This window comes from Lithobates pipiens, unplaced genomic scaffold (assembly GCF_037356315.1).
Source record: "Lithobates pipiens isolate NorthernLeopardFrog02 unplaced genomic scaffold, aLitPip1_a1.2 Scaffold_8, whole genome shotgun sequence".
Taxonomy (NCBI): Eukaryota; Metazoa; Chordata; class Amphibia; order Anura; family Ranidae; genus Lithobates; species Lithobates pipiens.
In genome coordinates this window covers 156,434,713-156,457,178 of record NW_027507903.1, presented here as the reverse complement: position 1 = coordinate 156,457,178, position 22,466 = coordinate 156,434,713, and the positions used below count along the sequence as shown (strand labels likewise).

General features: G+C 45.0%; 1 protein-coding gene across 3 annotated transcripts in view; it reads left to right on the top strand.

Moving 5' to 3' along the window:
- The window catches only part of UPF2 (UPF2 regulator of nonsense mediated mRNA decay), a 133,650-nt gene that overhangs the window by 73,823 nt on the left and 37,361 nt on the right, over window positions 1–22,466 (top strand). For all 3 annotated transcript variants that reach the window (XM_077471883.1, XM_077471884.1, XM_077471882.1), the window contains exons 17-18: window positions 9,130–9,234; window positions 16,611–16,709. In XM_077471883.1, coding sequence (XP_077328009.1) covers window positions 9,130–9,234; window positions 16,611–16,709 — 204 coding nt within the window. The remainder of the gene's footprint in view (window positions 1–9,129; window positions 9,235–16,610; window positions 16,710–22,466) is intronic.

The window sequence follows — 22,466 nt, the reverse complement described above, 5'->3', positions numbered from 1 at the left end:
TTTTTTTTTTTTTTTTTTTTCTTGTCCACCGAACACATTTATTTTTTATTTTTTCCCTTCGACCTTCATCTTCTTCCGGCTCGTCAAAAAGCCCTGTTCGGGGCCGTAAAGGACCTGCTGCTGCATGGGGTGATAGTACCTGTGCCGACGCCAGAAAGGTTTCAGGGATTCTACTACAATCTGTTGGTAGTCCCGACGAAGGAGGGGGTTCGTCTGGTCCTGGATCTCAAGGCCCTCAATGGCTTTGTGAAAGTACAAAGGTTCAGGATGGAATCCGTTCGCTCCATGGTCGCTGCACTCCATCAGGGGGATTTCCTGGCATCCTTGGACATCAAGGATGCATACTTGCATGTTCCTTTATGCGTCAGGCATCAGAGGTTTCTGCGATTTGCGGTCGGGGACAAGCAATACCAATTTGTAGCTCTTCCTTTTGGCCTAGCGTCGGCACCAAGGGCCTTCACAAAGGTGCTAGCCCCAATTCTGGCATTGCTAAGGCAACGAGGGATCGCAATCATGGGTTACCTGGATAACCTCCTCCTGAGGGTAGCTTCCGCCTCAGAATTAAGGGAGGATGTGGCAATCACCATGCAGACCCTTCGGGCGCTTGGTTGGGTACTGCACCTACAGAAGTCATTGTTGGTGCCGACTCAGTGCCTGAAGTACCTGAGCTTGCTTCTGGACTCCTCCAGAGGCAAGAGTCTTTCTCCCTTCAGACAAGCTGCAGGACGCGTCAAGCTGTGATGAAGTTGTTGGTGTCCTGGCAGGTGGTCATCGCTGTGTTTTTTGCATGCGAGTCCTGGGTCTCATGGTAGCCACTTTTGATGCGGTACCGTATGCTCAATTCCACACTCGAGTCTTGCAGAAGGAGATCCTGTCCAAATGGGACCAATCTCCGTTATCCCTGGATTGTCAAATTCAGGTGAGCCAGCTAGTCAGGGAGTCTCTTCTCTGGTGGCTGAGGTTTCTGGCCCTTCGGTCCAGGAAGTCGTTCCTTCCGCTTCATTGGATGGTGATCACAACGGATGCCAGCCTTACCAGTTGGGAAAGTTTAGGGCAGACAGTCGGCCCAGGGTCGCTGGACACAAGAAGAATCCTGCCTGCCGATCAATGTGCTGGAGCTTCGGGTGATCAGGCTGTGTCTCTCCACATGGTCAGAGGCTGCAGGCCGTCCGTTCAGGATCCAGTCGGACAACGACACGGCGGTGGCATGTATCAATCATCGAGGAGGAACAAGGAGCTCAGCTGCAGCACTAGAGGTCACTCGCGTCCTTCGGTGGGCAGAGCGGCGTATGTCAGCCCTATACATTCCAGACCTAGAAAACTGGCAGGCGGACCTACCTCAGTAGTCTTATGTATTTCAGCTCCTTTGCCTAAGATGGGGCACACCAGATGTGGATCTCTTGGCTTCTCAACTCAATCGGAAGGTACAGAGGTTTGTGGCCAGGTCAAAAGATCCCTGGGCGGATGTAGCAGACGCGTTGGTGGCTCCATGGGGGCATTATCGGCTGACTTATGACTCTCCCCCCCCCCCCACAAACTTCTACCACAAGTGGAGGCTGAGGGGATTCCGGTGATTCTGATTGGCCTCGGCATCCTTGGTACGCCGACATAGTACAAATGGTGGCGGATGTTCCTTTGGCAGCTGCCGATGCAAGAGTACCTTCTGTCGCAAGGTCCAATACGTCATCCTGCTTTTACCGTTGCTGGATTTAACGGCATGGCTGTTGAAAGCCAGGTGCTAAGGGACCGAGGTCTGTCAGATTCTGTAAGTCTGTACTGACTTGGAATTTTAAATGCAGCGTCAAGCCTGATGATCTCACACGTTTGCTAATCTGACAGAAGACCACTACTTTTAAAATTCAACATTTAAAACAGTGTCACTGACTTCTAAATATTTTATTTCACGATATACGCTCTGTGTACTGGTAAAAAGTGTGAAATGCAAGACTTCGATGGGTGTAAAAAAGATGTCCGCTTGGCGACTTCAGACTGTAGGCTTACTGCGTCTGAGTACGGGGTGTGCTAGGATTACCAAGATGGCCGTGACAGAACATCACTTCCGTTACAAGATTTGATGGGTCCCCTAATCTGACGGAACACCCGTACTCAGGAATTGTGTGTGCAGATTTCCCATGTCAGCCCACACTGGTAACCCAGGGTCCTGTTATCATTCTATAGGCAACCTTCCAGTATTCAGGGCGCTACCAAAACTGTATTCGGCAAAAAACTTCACTGCCTACATGCTTGTTTAGAAATAAAGTGCACAATAAATGCTTGAAGCAAAAAAAAAGTGCAGCGCCTTTTCTGCAAGTGTTAGAATTGCTTATAGGCTGTAAAATGTCAACTGCTCCTTTGGGTGTTTTTACTTTTTGTACAGAGAAGCCAACAACCTTCAGTTAGTCATTTAAAAGATTGGTCAACCTGCAATGAAGAATAAACGTATGTTAAATGAGAAAAAGATATTCCCTTGGTCTGGTCTTTATCGCCGATGGCCAATAAGCCCTTTTGTTTAGATTACGTTTTTAGTCTTTATTAAGTAGTCGTAGCCAAAATTTTGGGGAATAACAAATCTAATCATTTTCACACAGTCTGCTGCCTCAGTTTTTATGATGGCAATTTGCATGTACCCCAGAATGTTACGAAGCACGATCAGATGAATTGTGATTAATTGCAAAGTTCCTCTTTGCCATTAAAATGAACTTAAGCCCATAAAAATATATTTCCACTGCATTTGTGAAGAAGGCTTCAGAGTGCCTAAGAAAGTCCAGCAAGCGCCAGGACCGTTTCCTACAGTTGATTCAGCTGTGGGATTGGGTGCACCGCCAGTGCAGAGCCTGCTCAGGAATGGAAGCAGGCAGATGTGATTTGCATCTGCACACACAGTGAGCTGAAGGTTTTTTTGAGGATGACCTGGTGTCAAGAAGGTCAGCAAAGAAGCTATTACTCTCTAGGAAAAACGTCAGGCAGGCTGATATTCTGCAAAAGGTACAGGGTTTGGACTCCTGAGGACTGGGGTAAAGTAATTTTTTTTCTGATGAATTCTTTCCGCTTGTTTGGGGCCTCCAGAAGAAAACCCTGTCCAGAGAAGAAAATGTGAGCGCTGCCAACAGTAAAGCATGCTGGGAACCATTTGTGTGGGGTTGTTTCTCTGCCAATGGAGTTGCTCACTCACAATTTTTCCTAAGAACACAGTCATGAATAAAGAATGGTACAAAAACTTATCTCAACCATCCAAGAACAGTTTGGAAACCAACAATGCCTTTTCCAGCATGATGGAGTACCCTGACATAAGACAAAAGTGATAACTAAGTGGCTTGTGGAACAAATCATTGAAATTTAGGGTACATGGCCAGGAAACTTCCCAGACCTTAATCCCATTGAGGACTTGTGGTCAATCCTCCAAATTCTGACAAACTCGTAAGCATTGATTATGCAAGAATGGGCTGCTATCAGTTAGGCTGTGGCCCAGATGTTGATTGACAGCGTGCTAGGGCGAATTGCATAGGTCTTGAAAAAACACTGCAAATATTGACTCTGCATAAACTTAATGTAATTAAAGCCTTTGGCACTCATGAAACGCTTGTAACTATACTATAGTATACCATAGTAACAGCTGACACAAATCTAAACACTGAAGCAGCAAACGTTGTGAAAATTAAAATTTGCATCATTATCAAAACTTTTGGCCACAACTGTACTCCTTCTTCCTGAGCAGGAAGCATAAAGAAGTGGTAAAGTTGGAAACATTACTGCTGTTTAGATAAATCTTTGTATGTCACTCCAAGTTGTAAATCCAAGTTGTTTTTAAAGTTACATCTTTCTTTATTGTACATCATGGGACACAGAGCACCATAGTAATCACTATGTGGTGTATAGGCACCTTCAGGTTATGGACACTGGTATACCCAATACAGATTCACTCCCCTATATAACCCCTCCTCCTTCCAGGAGTACCTCCGTTTTTTCACCAGTCTCTAAGTTGTTGGTCACGAGTGAAGATGTGCTCTAAATTTACTCCTTCCCTCTCATTTTACTCCCTCCAGGAGGGATCCATGCTGGATTTACATGGCCTCCACAGACCGGATCCATCCAAAGTGCCACTGAGGCCAAGGTGGATGGTACCCGGGCCTCGTATATGAAGCACAAGGTTTTGCCTGTAACCCCTCTCTGAACCCCAGGACCCAGAGCTTTTGGTCATGCTACATTACCTAAAGTTTTTCTCTGGCGGGGTGCTATTACAGGTCCAAGGGAGTGGAACCCTGATAAAAAGGGACCAGTTCCTGAAGATCTGCTCCTTTCGCATGGAGTTGATCAGGTCAGTGGTTTCTATTCTACAAGGAGGAGAACTTGCATATCTGCATGTTCCTATATTTCCTGCTCGCTAAAGGTTTCTGCAGTTCGAAGGTAGAACAGCAGCATTTCCAGTTTGTAGCCTTGGCCTTTGGGCTAGCTACAGCACCCCGGATGTTTACAAAAGTCCTGGTCCCACCTCTAGCCAGGTTAAGGGCACAGGGCATAACAGTCTTGGTGTACCTAGAGGATCTATTGCTAATAGACCAATCAGTGGCTCGTTTGGAGCAAAGCGTGCACATTACAACCATTTACTTGGAAAGTCTAAGTTGGATTCTCAACCTAGAGAAGTCTTCCTTAAAACCGTTAAAGGCTTGAGTACTTGGGTCTGATCATAGACACAGCCCAGAAAAAGGTGTTCTTTCCTCAGGCAAAGCTCAATTCCGTAAGAGAGCTGGTGCGGATGGTCAGTTCAAAAGGAGATCCCTCCATTCGCCTTTGAGGCTGTTGGGAAAGATGGTGACTTCATACTAAACAGTTCCCTATGCCCAGTTCCATTGGAGACTGTTGCAAAACAGTATCCTGTCTACTTGGAACAAAATGATTCAAGCTTTAGACTTGCCAATGCGGCTGTCCCCAAGGGTGTCCCAAAGCCTCAGTTGGTGGTTACTAACCCAGAATTTGCTGAAAAGGAAATCTTTCAGACCGGTTATCTGGAAGGTGGTAACAACAGATGCTAGCCTTTCAGCCTGGGGAGCAGTGCTAGAAAGGACAACTGTTCAGGGACAGTGGTCAAGAACCGAAAAAGCCTTGCCCATCAACATCCTTAAGATTCGGGCAATGTGTTTGGCTCTGGGGGCCTGGACTTTCAGGTTACGGGATTGTCCTGTCAGGTTTCAATCCGACGATTGCACAGCTGTGGCCTATATAAATCACCAAGGGGGCACTAAAGCAGTGCAGAGAGAGAGGTAAACAATATTCTAATTTGGGCAGAAAGGAATGTTCCATGCCTATTGACAGTCTTCATTCCGGGAGTAGAGAATTGGCAGGCGGACTACTTGAGTCGCCAGCAGTTATTCCTGGGGGAATGGTCCCTTCACCCTGACATCCTTTGGGCTGTTTTGCCAAAGATGGGGGACTCTGGACGTAGATCTTCTGGCGTCCAGATTCAACATGAAGTTGGTCAACTTTGTGTCCAGAACAAGGGATTCACTCGCATACGGAATAGATGCATTGGTGACCCCATGTGATCAGTTCTCACTAATTTATGCATTCCCACCCTATTCAGTTGCTGCCACGACTTCTTTGCAGGATCAAGCTGGAAAAAAAGCTGGTAATTCTGGTAGCCCCAGCATGGCCCAGAAGGTCCTGGTATGCAGAAATCGTAAAGATGGCGTGGAGGATCCATGGTCCCTTCCACTACAGCCAGACTTGCTCTCACAAGTGCCGATATTCCATCCTACCTTAAAAACTTTCAATTTAACGGCTTGGCTATCGAAACCTACATTCTGAAAAAACTTGGGCTTTCCGGGTCAGTTCTCTACCCTGATTAATGAAAGGAAGCCAGCCTCCAGAACTATATATTATAGAGTCTGGAGGGCTTATGTTTCCTGGTGTGAGTCCAAGGGTTGGCACCCTCGGAGGTATATCATAGGCAGAATTCTTGCATTTCTACAATGAGGGGTAGAGATTAAGTTGGCCTTGCGTACTTTTAAGGGCCAAGTCTCGGCTTTATCTGTCTTATTTCAAAGACCGCTTGCTTCACATTCTTTAGTCTGGGTTTTATGCAAGGGGTGATGCGGATTAATCTGAACCCTTGGGACTTGAACTTAGTTTTGTCTGTGAAAAGGCCCGTACACACGGTCTGACTTTTTGACAAACATGCAAATTAGCTGTTTTGGAGCAACATCCGACCGTGTGTACAAACCTTTTTCTGTTTTCATCTGACTTTTGTTGGCTGTGCAAACGGACAAACTTTTTGACAACATAAGTCCGATGGAGCAAAGTCCGATCGTGTGTACGCAAAAGCATCGGACTTTTGTACAAGGTACAAACACGCATGCTCAGAACCAATGCAAAAGATCAGACTACAATACAGAAGTTGACCAAAGGTGGCGCTGGAGTCATTGAACGTCCTCTTTTGAAGTGTCGTCAGTACGTTGTGATGTCACTACGTTCGTGTTTGTTGTCAAAAAGTCAGATCGTGTGTATGTAATACAAACTTGTGGACCACGCCCTTTGTACAAAAGGCCACGGGAAAGTTTGTACAAAGTCTGATCGTGTGTATGAGGCTTTACAAAAACGGCCATTTGAACCGATACAGCATATTCCCTAGTCCCTCTGACAAGGAAGTTGGTGTTCTTGGTTGCTATATCCTGAGCAAGGAGGGTTTTGGCATTGGCTGTTCTTTTTTGTAAAGAGCCATACTTGATTATTCACGAGGACAGAGTGGTGTTGCACCCTCGTCCAGGTTTTCTGCCAAAAGTGTTCTCCGGTTTCTACCTGAACCTAGATATTGTCCTGCCATTGTTTTTTCCAAAACCATGTTTCAGGGAAGAGAAGTCACTGATGTGGTGAGTGCAGTCAAAATCTATTTAAAGACAACTGCTCAGATCCGGAAGACTGATGTCTTATTTATACTGCCAGAAGGTCCTAAGAAAGGACAGGCAGCGTCAAAATCCACTGTCGCTAAGTGGATTTGGCAAGTTATAATTCAGGCTTATGATTTAAAGGGTAAGATTACACCTTTTCAAGTCAAAGCGCACTCTACCAGGGCGGTTAGTGCTTTGGCAGTGCGTCACCAGGTCTCCATGGCTCAGATCTGTAAGGCCGTAACTTGGTCTTCAGTACGTACATTCACCAAGTTTTATCAGGTGGATGTAAGAAGGCATGAGGATATCTCCTTTAGGCATAGTGTGCTGCAGGCAGCAGTAAAGACCCTGAAGTCTGGGGGTGCCCTATGGGTTGTCTCCCTCCCCTCAAATAGTATTGCTATGGGACGTCCCACATAGTGATTACTTTTGTGCTCTTTGTCCCGTGATGTACGATAAAGAAAATATCTATTTTATAACTGCTTATCTCTAAAATCCTTTTCTTGGAGTGCATCATGGGACACAGATCCTGCCCCACTTTCTGGGTTTTAAGTAAATTGCTTTGCTACAAAAACTGAGGAACTCCTGGTAGGAGGAGCGGTTATATAGGGAGTGAACGTCCTGTATTGGCTATACCCATGTCCATCACCTGAAGGTGCCTGTATACCACATAGTGATTACTAGGGTGCGCTGTGTCCCGTGATGTACTCAAAGAAAAATAATTTACAGGTAAGCTGTTATAAAAATCCTATTATTGCTATCTTTCTCTGTTCTTGAGTATTGTTGTTATAAGGTGTGCTTAACCCATTCAAAAACCACAATTATGTCAGAGTCCTTCAACAATATTTACATATATAAACTAGAAAACATACCATACCACTGCTAAGAAAATAGAAGTATGATTGTATTGACATGAAGATTAGCTTCACACTGGGGCGGTTTTCAGACGCTTTAGTGCTAGAAATAGCCTCCGCTGAGCACCTGAACCCCCCCATGCATTCCATTGTGTCTTTTTTCATACTGGGGCAGTGCACTTGTGCTCCCAAAACCCCCTACCTATTGTAATGAATGGGCAATACTGCAAAACTGGACTCTGCCCCCCCCTCCCCCCCCCCTTTTTTTTTCGGTTAAAAGGCACACCGCTAGTTGCCGAAATGCACTGCTTAAACAGCCCTAAGGCGCTGCTAAAACCGTGCTTTAGCGCTAATGGTTGGTGCTTTCAGTGTGAAAGCAGCCCTAAAATGGTCCTATACTGTAAGAATCATTACTTTTTTAACAGTGAAAACCATATCTGGTGCTTAAAGGAGAAGTCCAGGCAAGACCTAACTAACGCTAAACCTGCTCTGTACCATATTCTAAACCAAATCTATCTAAGGGTGTAGAGCAAAAATCGCTGTACTTGCCTATTTTACAGCCAATCCAGTCCTGTTCTATCCCAGCATCTGCTGTTAGCCGTGGTTTCGCTGTGTAGGCGTGTGCAGGAGAGGCACCTGACAATGGAAGCGCCATAGTAAGTTTATGGGTGACAACACTTTCTATTCATTTCATAGCCGTTGTTAGTTCTCTGCTGCACACACAGCATCCGCTGCTGGAGACTGGCCCGGATCTGGTGCAGAATAGGTAAGTGCAGCGAGTTTTGCTTTACAGGGTTAGATAGGTTAGGCCTAGAATATGGCACAGAGCAGGTTAGGTTTTGCCTGGACTTCTCCTTTTAAGTAAGGAGAATCTGCACTCCATCCAGGGCTGGTAATAAGACTCATGCGGAGGAGGTCTCAAAGGAAGCTAAAATTCCCCTCATTGGAGCAACAGGTAATCTTTGCAGCTGCGCCATCAACTGTGCAGTAATTTGATGTGCACATGACCTGGGCACCAGTCTTATGTCACGTTAATGGGTGACTGAAAAATTCTAAACCACAGACAATCAGTTGCCATTGTTTCAAGATGTGTGCAGGTACTAAAAGACAGCTTGGACTGTAGCCATGTCTGACGACCATTATTCTCTATCTGATGAACAAAGATTTTGGCGCAGACCTACACATTATTTGGTGTATCTTTGAGACTTTTTAGTTGTAGTGTAGGGGATAGGTCCACTTTAAGAAGATCTTCACAACTTTTAGGATGTTATCCATATTTTATATTAATGGGTCAATATTTCATGTGACATTTCCCATTCATATCTATGTTTTTTACAGTGCTGCAGTTTCAACCTGTCCACTTATTATTTTTTTTATTTTTTTTATTTTTTTAGGATGCTTCTGAAAATGAAGAGGATGAAAGAGAGGAAGAGGAGGAGGAAAACACAGATTACATGACTGACTCAAACAAGGAGAATGAAACTGATGAAGAAAACACTGTACGTAGCTTTTTTTTTTTTTGTGTTCACAGCAAGTACAAAATTCACTCTAGTCAAAACCTGTTGCTTATGCGTTGGATTGTGTGCTGTCTTTTTTTTTTTTAGAAGATTGGGAGTAAAATTAGGTTTTTGATCAAATGCATGTGCTGGTGTAACTTTTCTGGATACAGTTGAAGTGCCCCTTACATTGGTCATGAGTGAATAAATTCCCCATTGGTTTGGTGATTATTGGGAGAGATGCTGACTTACATAGGTTATTAGTAGGGAAGGGATCTCCTATCATTGGTGGTCAGTGAAGTGCTCCCTTACATTGGTGATTGGAGGGAAAGGTGATTGATGCCCATGCTATTACAGACAGCTAAAAACACTAAGAAACCCCTGGCAATCTCTCTGAAATAACCCTATGGTTTCAAAGAATCCTGGATGAGAGAGGCTGATATTACACACAAAATATGCTTCTATGGGAGGTGTTTTACTTGCCAAAGGATTTGCTTTGCTATCCATTCAGGCCTGCATTTTACACAACCGTTTCCCATCACAGCAGGGAGGATGACAGTACTGTCTCTCAGTTATTGTTATCAATATAGTGATGTTGTTTACCCTCCCACAATCTCATAATTTGCACTGTGAAGGAGCAGAAGACTGATGAGGTCATCATTCTACTCTGTTCTCCTCCTTTTAGCACAACTGCAGCCTTTTTATTCTGCACACCTAATTGGCTCCCAACAATGGTCCTTTGAGTAATTTGAAGAGGCTGACATCAAATTGTATGTTTTTACTCTTAGTTGCATTTTTAAAATATACATCTATCCCAGGGGTTGACAAATTTTTGCTTTGAATTTAGGAGCCAGTTAAAAGTTAGGAGCCAGTTTTTTTTTTCAGCTCCCGGGGTAAGGCCACTAATTTTCACCCCCTATCCCTAACTCACAATGGAGCACCCAGTCAATAACTCCATTGAAACGCTGTTACATCAGGGGTATGGGCTGACCAGAAAGAGTAAGGCTGGCAACAGATGGAACTGGCTGGCACTAGCAGGTGGCACTGGTTGCCACTGGAAGGCACGTGGAACTGCCAGATGGCACCGACAGGTGACACTAGTTGGCATTGGCAGGTGACACTGGTTTGGAACTGGCAGGTGACACTGGTTTGAAACTGGCACTATTGGCACTGGCAGGTGGCCCTGGTTGGTGATGGCAGGTGGCCCTGGTTGGCGATGGCACTAGTTGTCACTGGCAGATGGCACTGATTGGCGGTGGCCCTGGTTGGTGATGGCAGGTGGCCCTGGTTGGCGATGGCACTAGTTGTCACTGGCAGATGGCATTGATTGGCGGTGGCACTGGTTGGTGTTGGCAGGTGGCACTGATTGGCGGCAGGTGGCACTGGTTGGCGGTGGCACTGACTGGCGGTGGCAGGTGGTACTGGGCACTGGCAGGTGGCACTGATTGGCACTGGGTGGTGGCAGGTGGCACTGGGTGGTGGTTGCAGGTGGTATTGATTGGCGGTGGCACTGGTTGGCACTAGCAGGTGGCACTGATTTGTGGTGGCAGGTGGCACTGATTGGCGGTGGCAGATGGCACTGGTTGCCGCTGGCAGGTGGCACTGATTGGTGGTGGCACTGGCAGGTGCCACTGGTTGGCACTGATTGGCGGTGGCACTGATTGGTGGCAGGTGGTATTGATTGGCGGTGGCAGTGGTTGGCGCTGGCAGGTGGCACTGGTTGGTGCTGGCACTGGTTGGCGCTGGCAGGTGGCACTGGTTGGTTGCAGGTGGTATTGATTGGAGTTGGCACTGATTGGTGGCAGGTGGCACTGATTGGCACTGGCAGGTTTCACACGGAGCACTCTGTTACTGAAATGTAACAGAGGAGCTGGCGGGACCCTGACAGGGTGTGAAACTGACAAGTAACAGAGAGGTGGATATGTCAGATTTCAGCCTGATGTCGGGGTGGGCGGGACCCGGCCGGGGTGGGTGGGACTCAGCAGCTATCAAACACCAGCCAACGATTGGGCTGCTTAAGAAAAGGGACGGGCCACATACACGTAGCGGCCCGCCCAGATCCCATTGGCTGGTGTTTGATAGCTTGCTGGGTCCCGCCCCCACCCCGCCCAGGTCCCGCCCACCCCGACATCAGGCTGACAGATCCTCCTCTCTCCATTGCGTGTCAGTTTCACACACTCAGCGCGGTTCTGCAGAGTGTGGAGGAGGACGGCAGTCAGTGTTAATGCTGCTGCATGTCTGGGGCATCGATAGTGAGTGGGCTGGTGGCAGCTTAGGCGCCAGGTCGCGATTTCTGGTCGCATTGGCGACCTGGCGCCTGGGGTTTGTCGAGCCCTGATGTAACCCATTTACTACCACAGTCGTAATTATGGGGATAGGAAGCGATTGTAAACAAGTCCATGTGTTTTTTTTTTTTTTTTTTTTTTTTTTTTTTTTTTTTTATACATACTTTAGAACCCACCCAGTTCTTTTATTTAGTGATCTGGATAGAAAGAAAGCCCTGATGTCTCCATAAAGAGTACCCTTTCACTCAGTATGTACTACTGCATAAGCAACTTCTCCATGCACATGTCAAAAGATGGGGAATAATTTTAGGGCCGTCATAATTTACAGAAGGCTATAAATTGCTCAGCTGTTAAGTTTGTAAACTGTTGCCCTGTCCTGTAAAAATGTCTGGCAACCATCGTTTTTATACTAAAAGTTCTATCCTGTAAGTATATAGTTTAGGGACAAATTTGTCAAGTCCTTAACCACTTGCTTACTGGGCACTTAAACCCCCCTCAGTCCCAGACCAATTTTCAGCTTTCAGCGCTGATGCACTTTGAGTGACAATTGCGCGGCCATACAACACTGTACCCAAATGAAATTTTTATCATTTTTTTCCCACAAATAGAGCTTTCTTTTGGTGGTATTTAGTTACAGCTCGGAGTTTTATTTTTTGCTAAACAAACAAAAAAAGATGCAAAAAAAAAAAAAAAAAAAATCATGTTTTAATAGTTTGTTATAAAATTTTGCAAACGGGTCATTTTTCTCCTTCATTGAAGTGCGCTGATTAGGCGGCACTGATAGGCTGCATTGGTGGGCACTGATGGGCTGCATTGGTGGGCACTGATGGGCTGCATTGGTGGGCACTGATAGGCTGCACTGGTGGGCACTGATAGGCATAGTTAAGGCGGCACTAATAGGCACAGATAAGGCGGCACCGATGGGCACAGATAAGGCGGCACTGATGGGCAAAGATGGGCACAGATAAGATGGCACGGATGGGTGGCACGGATAAGTGGCACGGATGGGTGGCACGGATGGGCACTGATAGGTACCACAGATAGATGGGACTGATGGGCACTGATAGGTGGCACTGATAGGTGGCTCTGATAGGTGGCACTGCTGGGCACTGATGGGCGGCACTGCTGGGCACTGATGGGCGGCACTGCTGGGCACTGATGGGCGGCACTGGGGTGCAGCACCTGAGGCAGATTTTGGGTGGCACTGTGGGTGGCACTGCTGGGTGGCACTGTGGGTGGCACTGCTGGGTGGCACTGTGGGTGGCACTGTGGGCACTGCTGGGTGGCACTGTGGGCACTGCTGGGTGGCACTGTGGGCACTATGGGCACTGCTGGGTGGCACTGACAGGGGGGCACTTACTTTATTTCAGGATGGCACTGCGGGTGGCAGGTGGGCACTGGCAGGGGGCAGGTGTCCTTTTAAATTGCTGGCCGTGATCGGGACTGATGTCCCGAACACGGCCGCCGGCGATCGGCTTTTTTTTTTTCTCCTCGCGCTGTCAGCGCGAGGAGGAATACTAGCCGATTACCGGCTCCGTTTTATCACATGATCAGCTGTCATTGGCTGACAGCTGATCACGTGATAAGGGGTCGGGATCGACCCCTTACACGGATCGGTGATCAGGCGAGTCTCACGGACTCGCCGATCACAGAGCGCGCCGCGCGCGCCCCTCAGGGGGCGCGCAGGCCGCTCGTAACCGGGACTACGTCAATAGACGTAGTCCCGAAAATGTGGGTCCGCGCTATTGCCGTCATTTTGCAATAGCGCGGATCCCAAGTGGTTAATGCACATTTTAGCATGACTTCTGAGTTCTGGCAGCAAGACGGTTAATGATTTAATACTAATATAGGGCTGCATTATTAAGCCCAAAAACAAATAGTTGTACTTATAAGTTTACATACGCTGGCAGAATTAGATTTCTTGGCCATTGTTCAGAGACTATGAATGATAACACACAAACTTTTCTTTCATTCATGGTTAGTATTTGGCTGAAGCCATTTATTATCAATCAACTGTGTTTACCCTTTTTAAATCATAATGACAACAAAAACTATTCAAATGACCCTGATCAAAAGTTTACATAGCCCAGTTCTTAATACCGTGTTATTAACATCCTTTAACATCAATGACAGCTTCAAGACTATTGTGGTATTTGTTGATGAGGCTCTCTATCTTCTCAGGTGATAACGCTGCCCATTCCTCTTGACTAAAAGCATCCAGTTCCTGTAAATTCTTGGGCTGTTTTGCATGAACGGCACCTTTGAGATCTCCCCAGAGTGGCTCAATGATATTGAGGTCAGGAGACTGAGATGGCCACTCCAGAACCTTCACTTTATTCTGCTGTAGCCAATGACAGGTCAACTTGGCCTTGTGTTTTGGATCATTGTCATGTTGGAATGTTCAAGTATGTCCCATGCACTGCTTCCTGGCCGATGAATGCAAATATTCCTCCAGTATATTTTGATAACATACTGCATTCATCTTGCCATTAATGTTGACCAAATTCCCTGCGCCTTTGTAGCTCACACATCCCAAACACTAACCATGAGTGAAAGAAAAGTTTTTGTGTTTATCATTCATATTCTCTGAAAAATGGCCAAAGAAATAATAAAGTTTGCCAGGGTAAACTTATGAGCACTGTATTTATGATATTGCAGCTTGCCAATTCTTGGATGTGGTGACTGCATCAGTTTTTCTTTTTATGCTTTCTCTAATTCTCATCAGGTGATCAAGCCAGTAAGTCTGTTTTCAACAGAAAACCTCTCTTGTATAACGAAACAGGCCATTTAACACTGGTAGGGGTTCTTAAACGATTAGCTTTTATTTATGTAAAGCCTTTATCACAAAATGGGGGAAAAAATGTTTGAAGCTCAACTCCAGCTAATACTTTACAATCAGTTACAGTGCCTTGAAAAAGTATTCATACCCCTTAAAATTTTCCACATTTTGTCAGAACCAAAAACATTTATTTTACTGGGGGTTTATGTGATAGACCAACACAAAGTGGCACATAATTGTGAAGTGGAAGGAAAATGATGAATATTTTTCAACGTTTTTTACAAATATCTGAAAAGTGTGGCATGCATTTTTTATTCAGCCCCCTTTACTCTGATACCCCTAACTACATTCTAGTGGAGCCAGTTGCCTTTAGAAGTCACCTAATTATAAAATTAGGTGACCTGTGTGTAATTTAATCTCAGTATAAATACAGCTGTTCTTTGAAGACCTCAGAGGTTTGTTAGAAAAACTTAGTGAACAAACAGCATCATGAAGGCCAAGGAACACACCAGACAGGTCAGGGATAAAGTGATGGAGAAGTTTAAAGCAGGGTTAGGTTATTTAAAAAAAATGGCACGCTTTCAACATGAAAATAGGGTATGGCTCAACTGCAAACCTACCAAGACATGACTGTCCACCTAAACTGACAGACTGGGCAAGGGGAGCATTAATCAGAGAAGCAGCCAAGAGGCCCATGGTGCAGAAATTCACCGCTCAGGTGGGAGAATCTGTCAACAGAGCAACTGTTGGTGTTCACTCCACAAATCTGGCCCTTATGGAAGAGTAGCAGAAAGTAAGCCATAAGTCCCATTTGCAGTTTGCAAGAAGCCATGTGGGGGGGCACAGGAAATCTGTGGAAGGTGCTCTGGTCAGATGAGACCAAAAATTTTACTTTTTGGCCTAAAAGCAAAATGCTATGTGTGCCGGGAAACTAACACTGCACATCACCCTGAACACACCATCCTCACCGTGAAACATGGTGGAAGCAGCATCATGTTGTGGGGATGCTTTTCTTTTAGCTTGGACAGGGAAGCTGGTCAGAGTTTATAGGAAGATGGCTTGAGCCAAATACAGGGCAATCTTAAAACAAAACCTGTTAAAGTCTGAAAAAGACTTGAGACTGGGGCGAAGGTTCACCTTTCAGCAGGGTAACAACCCTTAACATACAGCCAGGGCTGCAATGGAATAGTTTAGAATAGATCAAAGCATAATATTTGTTAGAATGGCCTAGTCAAAGTCCAGACCTAAATCCAATTAAGAATGAATTTTTAATATTTACCTAGGACACCATCCAGGGAGTTGCACGGTTCGAATAGCTGATCTCCTGTTTGTCTATATGCGCCCATTACTAACTAGCTCCTTCTCACCTTCCCTCCCCTCCTTTGTGGCGATTTATGTTAGAACTCAGGTCCTTGCCCCGGAGGCTGTACAATTTATCCGAGCGCTCTTCGTTTTGGGGTTCCTGTCTCCCTTGCTTTTCCCCTGCTCCCTCCCCCCCCCCCCCCCCCCCCCTACCCTCCCTATCAACTTATTCCTTCATTTGTTTATGTTTAGAAACGGATATTAACCAGTTCTGTTATACGCGAAGTTCTTTATATATATATATATATATATATATATATATATATGTGTGTGTGTGTGTGTGTGTACATGTACCTCGGCACTTGTGTATTTTTGGAACTGTATTACCACTTTGTATTCCTGACTTGCACTGACCTTATAATAAAAAATATGTTCAACCTTAAATCAAATTAAGAATCTGTGGCAAGACTTGAAAATTGTCACTCTAGATGATGCAGTGAAAGGTGGTCCTACAAAGTATTGACTCAGGGGGTCTGAATACAAATGCACCCCAGACTTTTTTCACATATTTATTTTTAAGAAAAAATTGAAAACCATTTATCATTTTCCTTCCACTTCACAATTATGTGCCACTTTGTGTTGGTCTATCACATAAAATCCCAATAAAATACCTTTACGTTTTTGGTTGTAACATGACAAAAATGTACAAAATTTTAAGGGGTTTAAATACTTTTTCAAGGCACTGTAAATCTTCTAGTACATCTAACACTCCCCTTCCCCAGACTGACAATGCTGCTGTCCATATGTGCCCCCTGTGCGCCTTCATCCAGAATGGGGTCTGTCTAAACACTGGTGGTGTGTTACTGGCCAGATCAGGGGGAAAAGGGGCTAAAAAAATTAAATAAAATGCAGCCACTACTTCTGTTTGGCAAGGCGCTATATATTGTATTTTGTCATTTTGTGTTTAATACCCCTTTAACTGTTCTGTTATACACAAACTTCTGTTTTTTCAGGAGGTGATGATGAAGGGAGGTGGAATAAAGCATGTACCCTGTGCAGAAGATGAAGACTTCATTCAAGCTCTAGACAAGATGATGCTGGAAAACCTTCAAGTATGTGACTTTTTTTTTGCCAAGTACTGTTCTTTAGTCAGATCACTTGGCATTTGATAAATTAACTCTGAGTCCTATCAAGCAGTGCAATGGTGCCTAAAGAATTGCAAATGACATTTATGGGCTTTCATCTTGGGGTATTTTCTACCTCCGTCATCTGTATTCTGAAAACTTTGAAAAGCTTTTTTTGTGTTTTACACCTCTAGCACACATCTTGTTTACATCCTTACATTTACTACTTCTACTTATTCATAATATGCCTGTGAACCCTGCAGTTTGGTTGCCTGGTGGGGCACACACCCTTGAAAGGACAATTCTGGACTCGTTTTCAGATAGAATGAGGGAGGATTATGGACCCTGGCAGGTTTTCATTGTTGTTTGTGTCCCATTTAGAGATTTGTCCTCACTATTTGACCACTGTCATGGAGGGAATATGGGGAAATCTAAAATATTAGGACTGTCACAAGACAGAAGTTGAGGGAATATCTTGAGAGGACATTGTCTGCAAGAACTGTCAAATGTTGGAATTCCTTATCCTTTGGGAAAATTTCCACTTGCTTTACTGTTATGAATGTTAAACCAAGGGGTGTATTGAAATCTTTCCAGTGGGAACACAGAAAGCCTTGACAGAAGTTGTAGCTCCACAATTTAACCAAAAAGGAAGAAAATAAAGTAATCAATTTTACCATTGCATGACCCCTTTTTTGTGTGTTAACCACTTGCTTACTGGGCACTTAAACCCCCCTCAGTCCCAGACCAATTTTCAGCTTTCAGCGCTGATGCACTTTGAATGACAATTGCGCAGGCATACAACACTGTACCCAAATGAAATTTTTATAATTTTTTTCCCACAAATGGAGCTTTCTTTTGGTGGTATTTAATTACAGCTGGGAGTTTTATTTTTTGCTAAACAAACAAAAAAAAGATGCAAAAAAAAATAAAAAATCATGTTTAACCACCTTCAGACCGGACCATTTTGCTGGTAAATGACCAGAGGTCTTTTTACAATTTGGCACTGCGCTGCTTTAACTGGTAATTGCACGGTCATGCAATGTTGTACCCAAACAAAATTTGCGTCCTTTTCTTCCCACAAATAGAGCTTTCTTTTGATGGTATTTGATTGCCTCTGCGATTTTTATTTTTTGCGATATAAACGTAAAAAGACCGCAAATTTTTTAAAAAAATGATATTTTCTACTTTTTGTTATTAGAAAAATCCAATAAACTCAATTTTAGTCATACATTTAGGCCAAAATGTATTCAGCCACATGTCTTTGGTAAAAAAAAAGTCAATAATTGTATATTTATTGGTTTGCGCAAAAGTTGTCACATCTACAAACTAAGGTACGTTTTCTGGAATTTACGCAGCTTTTAGTTTACGACTGCCTATCTCATTTCTTGAGGTGCTAAAATGGCAGGGCAGTACAAAACCCCCCCCCAAATGACCCCATTTTGGAAAGTAGACACCCTAAGGAAATTTATAAGTGGCATGTTGAGCCCATTGAATATTTTATTTTTTTGCCTCAAGCGATTGAATAATGACAAAAAAAAAATATATTTTTTTTTTTTTACAGAAAGTTGTCACTAAATGATATATTGCTCACACATGCTATGGGCATATGTGAAATGACACCCCAAAATAAATTCTGCTGCTTCTCCTGAGTACGGGGATACCACATATATGTGGGACTTTTTGGGAGCCTAGCCGCGTACGGGGCCCCGAAAACCAAGCACCGCCTTCAGGCTTTCTAAGGGCGTTACAGTTTTGAAGGCCATAAAATGCCAAGATGGCACAAACCCCCCCCCCAAATGACCCCATTTTGGAAAGTAGGCACCCCTAAATTTAGGGGTACATTAGTTAGACTAGGTAATAAATGGCGGGTGCCCTGAAACTATTAAAAAAATAACTAACCAGTGGCGGCATACGCCGATGATGTGCTTCTGTTCCTAACGGAACCGCACATTACAATACCAAATTTACTCCAGGATTTATCATTTTTTAAATTGATAGCTAACTTGCAAGTTAATTATACTAAATCGAAGGCCCTTAATATTACTCTTCCGGACAACGTATTGACTCAATGTAAATCAAACTTCCCGTTTGGGTGGGAGAAGCATGCCTTAACTTATCTGGGTATACAGCTCCCAACGAAACTGTCGGATCTCTACTCCCGAAATTTCTTACCCATGCTAAATTCTATTAGGCAAGACCTACAAATTTGGAATAAACGCATGATATCTTGGTTTGGGAGATCCTCGATCCTGAAGATGAACGTCCTCCCCAGGGTCTTGTATCTCATGCAAACCATTCCGATCAAACTACCACCGGCATTTTTTGCCACATACAAGGCTCTCGGCTCTCAATTCATATGGGCCAACAAGCATCCTCGTATAAGATGGGGTAAGATGACTTTACCCAAATTGCAAGGTGGGATGGGACTCCCCGACTTGCAAAAATACCACTGGGCATGCCAGCTCACTAGAATAGTGGACTGGCATGTTCACAGGTCAGCAAAAGCCTGGGTAGATATTGAGGAAACAATAGCTGGAATCCCAGTCAAACTCCTTCCATGGCTAGACCCCTCTTCTATCTTACGCTCGCTGCAGTCTCATCCGTTGATAGGGGCGACTTTACAAACTTGGAGAACGATACGCCAAAAATTTAAACTCTCCTCTACTCCTGGCCCACTCTCTCCACTGGAATATAACCCAGACTTTCCTCCTGGCATTTCTTCGCGACAGCTCACAGACCAGACCCCACGAGACATATTGAGAGCCAGATCTTTCTATGATAAAGGAAACTTGATCCCCTTTCACTCCCTCCCCGAAAAATTTCCGGACAGAAACATTCCCTTTTTTAATTACCTCCAGATCAAACACTTCTTGTCCAGTACACCTCTCAAGTCACAATGGCATAGAGAACTTACGAGTTTCGAGGACCTATGCAACAGACAGGAACCACAAAGGCATTTAATCTCTGAGCTCTACACGCTCCTCTTCCCAGCTGCTAACGGCTTCAACGACCCTGCCAATACTATAGATGGGTAGAGGAGCTGAACTTAGAACTCACACGAGAAGAGTGGGAAAACATTTTGCTACATATCCACAAGGGCTCACGAAATGTAGCGGTCCAGGAGAACGGGTATAAACTGTACTCTAGGTGGTACAGAACACCTGACTTATTGCATAAATTTTACCCTAACACTTCGCCCTCTTGCTGGAGATGTAGCACTATGGAAGGGACATTATTACATGTTTGGTGGGATTGCCCCGCAATACAGCCGTATTGGTCAGCCATACACCAACTAATCTCTAAAATAACGACCTACACCTTGGAATATACACCCGCACAATATTTACTTCATCACGCCTCGATACCACAGAAACAGTATAGGAAATCTCTTGTCTTGCACCTTGTGAACGCAGCAAAGATGTGTTTGCCCGTTCGCTGGAAATCAAGTACGCCCCCCACGGTAGGAGACTGGATCCGTCGGGTAGGGCGGACGATGGAAATGGAAGAACTTGTTCACCAACTTAATGATACCACGCCAAAATTTAATATAGTATGGGCCTGCTGGATTCATTTTCGTGCGTCCACAGAATGCAAGACACTGCTGGGAGAAGTGTAGCCTGACCTGGGATTCTAACTGCACATAAGTGAAAACATAGGAATATAGCTGGTAAATTGACTGTTCTAATTTTCCGATAACGGTAACTTCTCTCGTATACACATGGTACCCGTTCTGGATATCGCAACCATCCCCTGCCCTATCTTATCCCTTTACCCCTTTTTCCTCACCCCTTTACCTTCCCTGATCCCCCTATATCCTAATACTCTTACAGAGCTTTAGAATGATATGACTTAGTAACTACTCATAGGCTTTAACTGAGGAAGCATCACGTTATCGAGCTGACAGGGCTATTTTAGGTGTGTGATCCTACTTCATGTCTCCTTACCCTCACAGCGTGATCCCTGTAGGGGTGAGTGTAGGGAGATATGCACTACCTGTCTCCCATATAAGTACAGACTAGAAATACTCCTATACTATAACAATCATATGTCGCCTTTCCGGGTTTGGTTTGGAGGGACTAATGGTCAGTTAAACTTTCTTGTTTAATTTTACAATATTTGTGATGTTATGAATACTGTACTATATTTCCCGTATGTGTCAAATTATATATATCTCTCAGAAATTACTGTATGTTCCAGATACATTGTTCAGTTTTCCGAGACTATGTACCAAAGTCGATTATGACTGTTGATGTTATGTGTATTTCGCCTTTCTGTCAAATGCATTTATTTCAGAATAAAAATTTGTTTAAAAAAAAAAAAAATAACTAACCAACCAGCGTCACCTGTAACAGTTATATGGTGATCACTGGTGAAAGGGTTAACTAGGGGGCAATCAGGGGGCTTTATGCGGTAGTATATGGGGGTCCCTGGCGCTATAAAAAGCTGCGGCGAACCTAAATACCTACCTGCCTAACTAGCGTCACCTGTGACACTAATACAGTGATCAGAAAAACGATCGCTTATTAGGCTGGGTTCACACTGGAGCGATGCGGGAACGCCACGAATCCGCGGCGGGTTCCCGCATCACATGCCTCCCGGCGGCAGTTCACACTGCCCTATGCGAACTGCTGGGAGTGTCAGTGAAATGTTAATGACACCCCCAGATCAGTTAGCATATCGCAGTGCGATCTGCAAACTCGGATCGCATGGTGTGAACACCCATGCGATCCGATTCTGCTGCGGACCAAAAAAAGGGTCCCGTGCGAGTTTGTGGCGGGTGCGACACGAATTCAGCCATACTATCTGTATGGCTGAACTCGAATCGCACAGAGATCGGATGTGATTTGCACTGCAGTGCGGTGCGAATCACATCCGTTCTCATAAACCGCTGCAATGTGAACCCAGCCTTAGTGACACTGGCGACGGGGGGTGATCACGGGGTTAAACCTTTATTGGGGGGGTTAGGGGGGCACATTAGAACTAAAGGGGGCTAACCCTAACTGCCCTAACAGTTACTACAGTCACAAATGACACCAATGCAAAAAAAAATAAAAAAAAAGCAATTGGTGTCACTGTGACTGGGGGGGCAGGGGTAATTGGGGGGTGATCGGGGGGGTAAAGGGGGGGTGTGAGTGTGCCTGGCATGTTCTACTGTATGTGGGGTGTGTTGGTGCAACTCACCGAACCTCTCTCCTCGGTGCCGGAACGAAAACTACCGACACGGAGGAGAGAATACATCACTTCCTCTCCTGTGTTTACATTACAGGAGAGGAAGTGATGTCACCGGACATTTTCATTCGCCGGGAGCGATCGCGAGGGGGTGGCCATGAATGAATGGCCGTCCCCTCGTCCGGGATCGCTCCCGAACGAATACGGGATCGCTCCCGATCGGGCCCCCGACCGGCGGGCAGGCAAGGACGTACATGTAAGCCCTTATGCCTGCCCGTGCCATTCTGCCGATGTACATCGGCGTGCGGCGGTCGGCAAGTGGTTAATAGTTTGTTATAAAATTTTGCAAACAGGTCATTTTTCTCCTTCATTGAAGTGCACTGATAGGCGGCACTGATAGGCTGCACCGATGGGCACAGATAAGGCGGCAAAGATGGGCACAGATAAGGCGGCAAAGATGGGCACAGATAAGATGGCACGGATGGGTGGCACTAAGGGGCACTGATAGGTACCACTGATAGATGGGACTGATGGGCACTGATAGGTGGCTCTGATAGGTGGCACTGCTGGGCACTG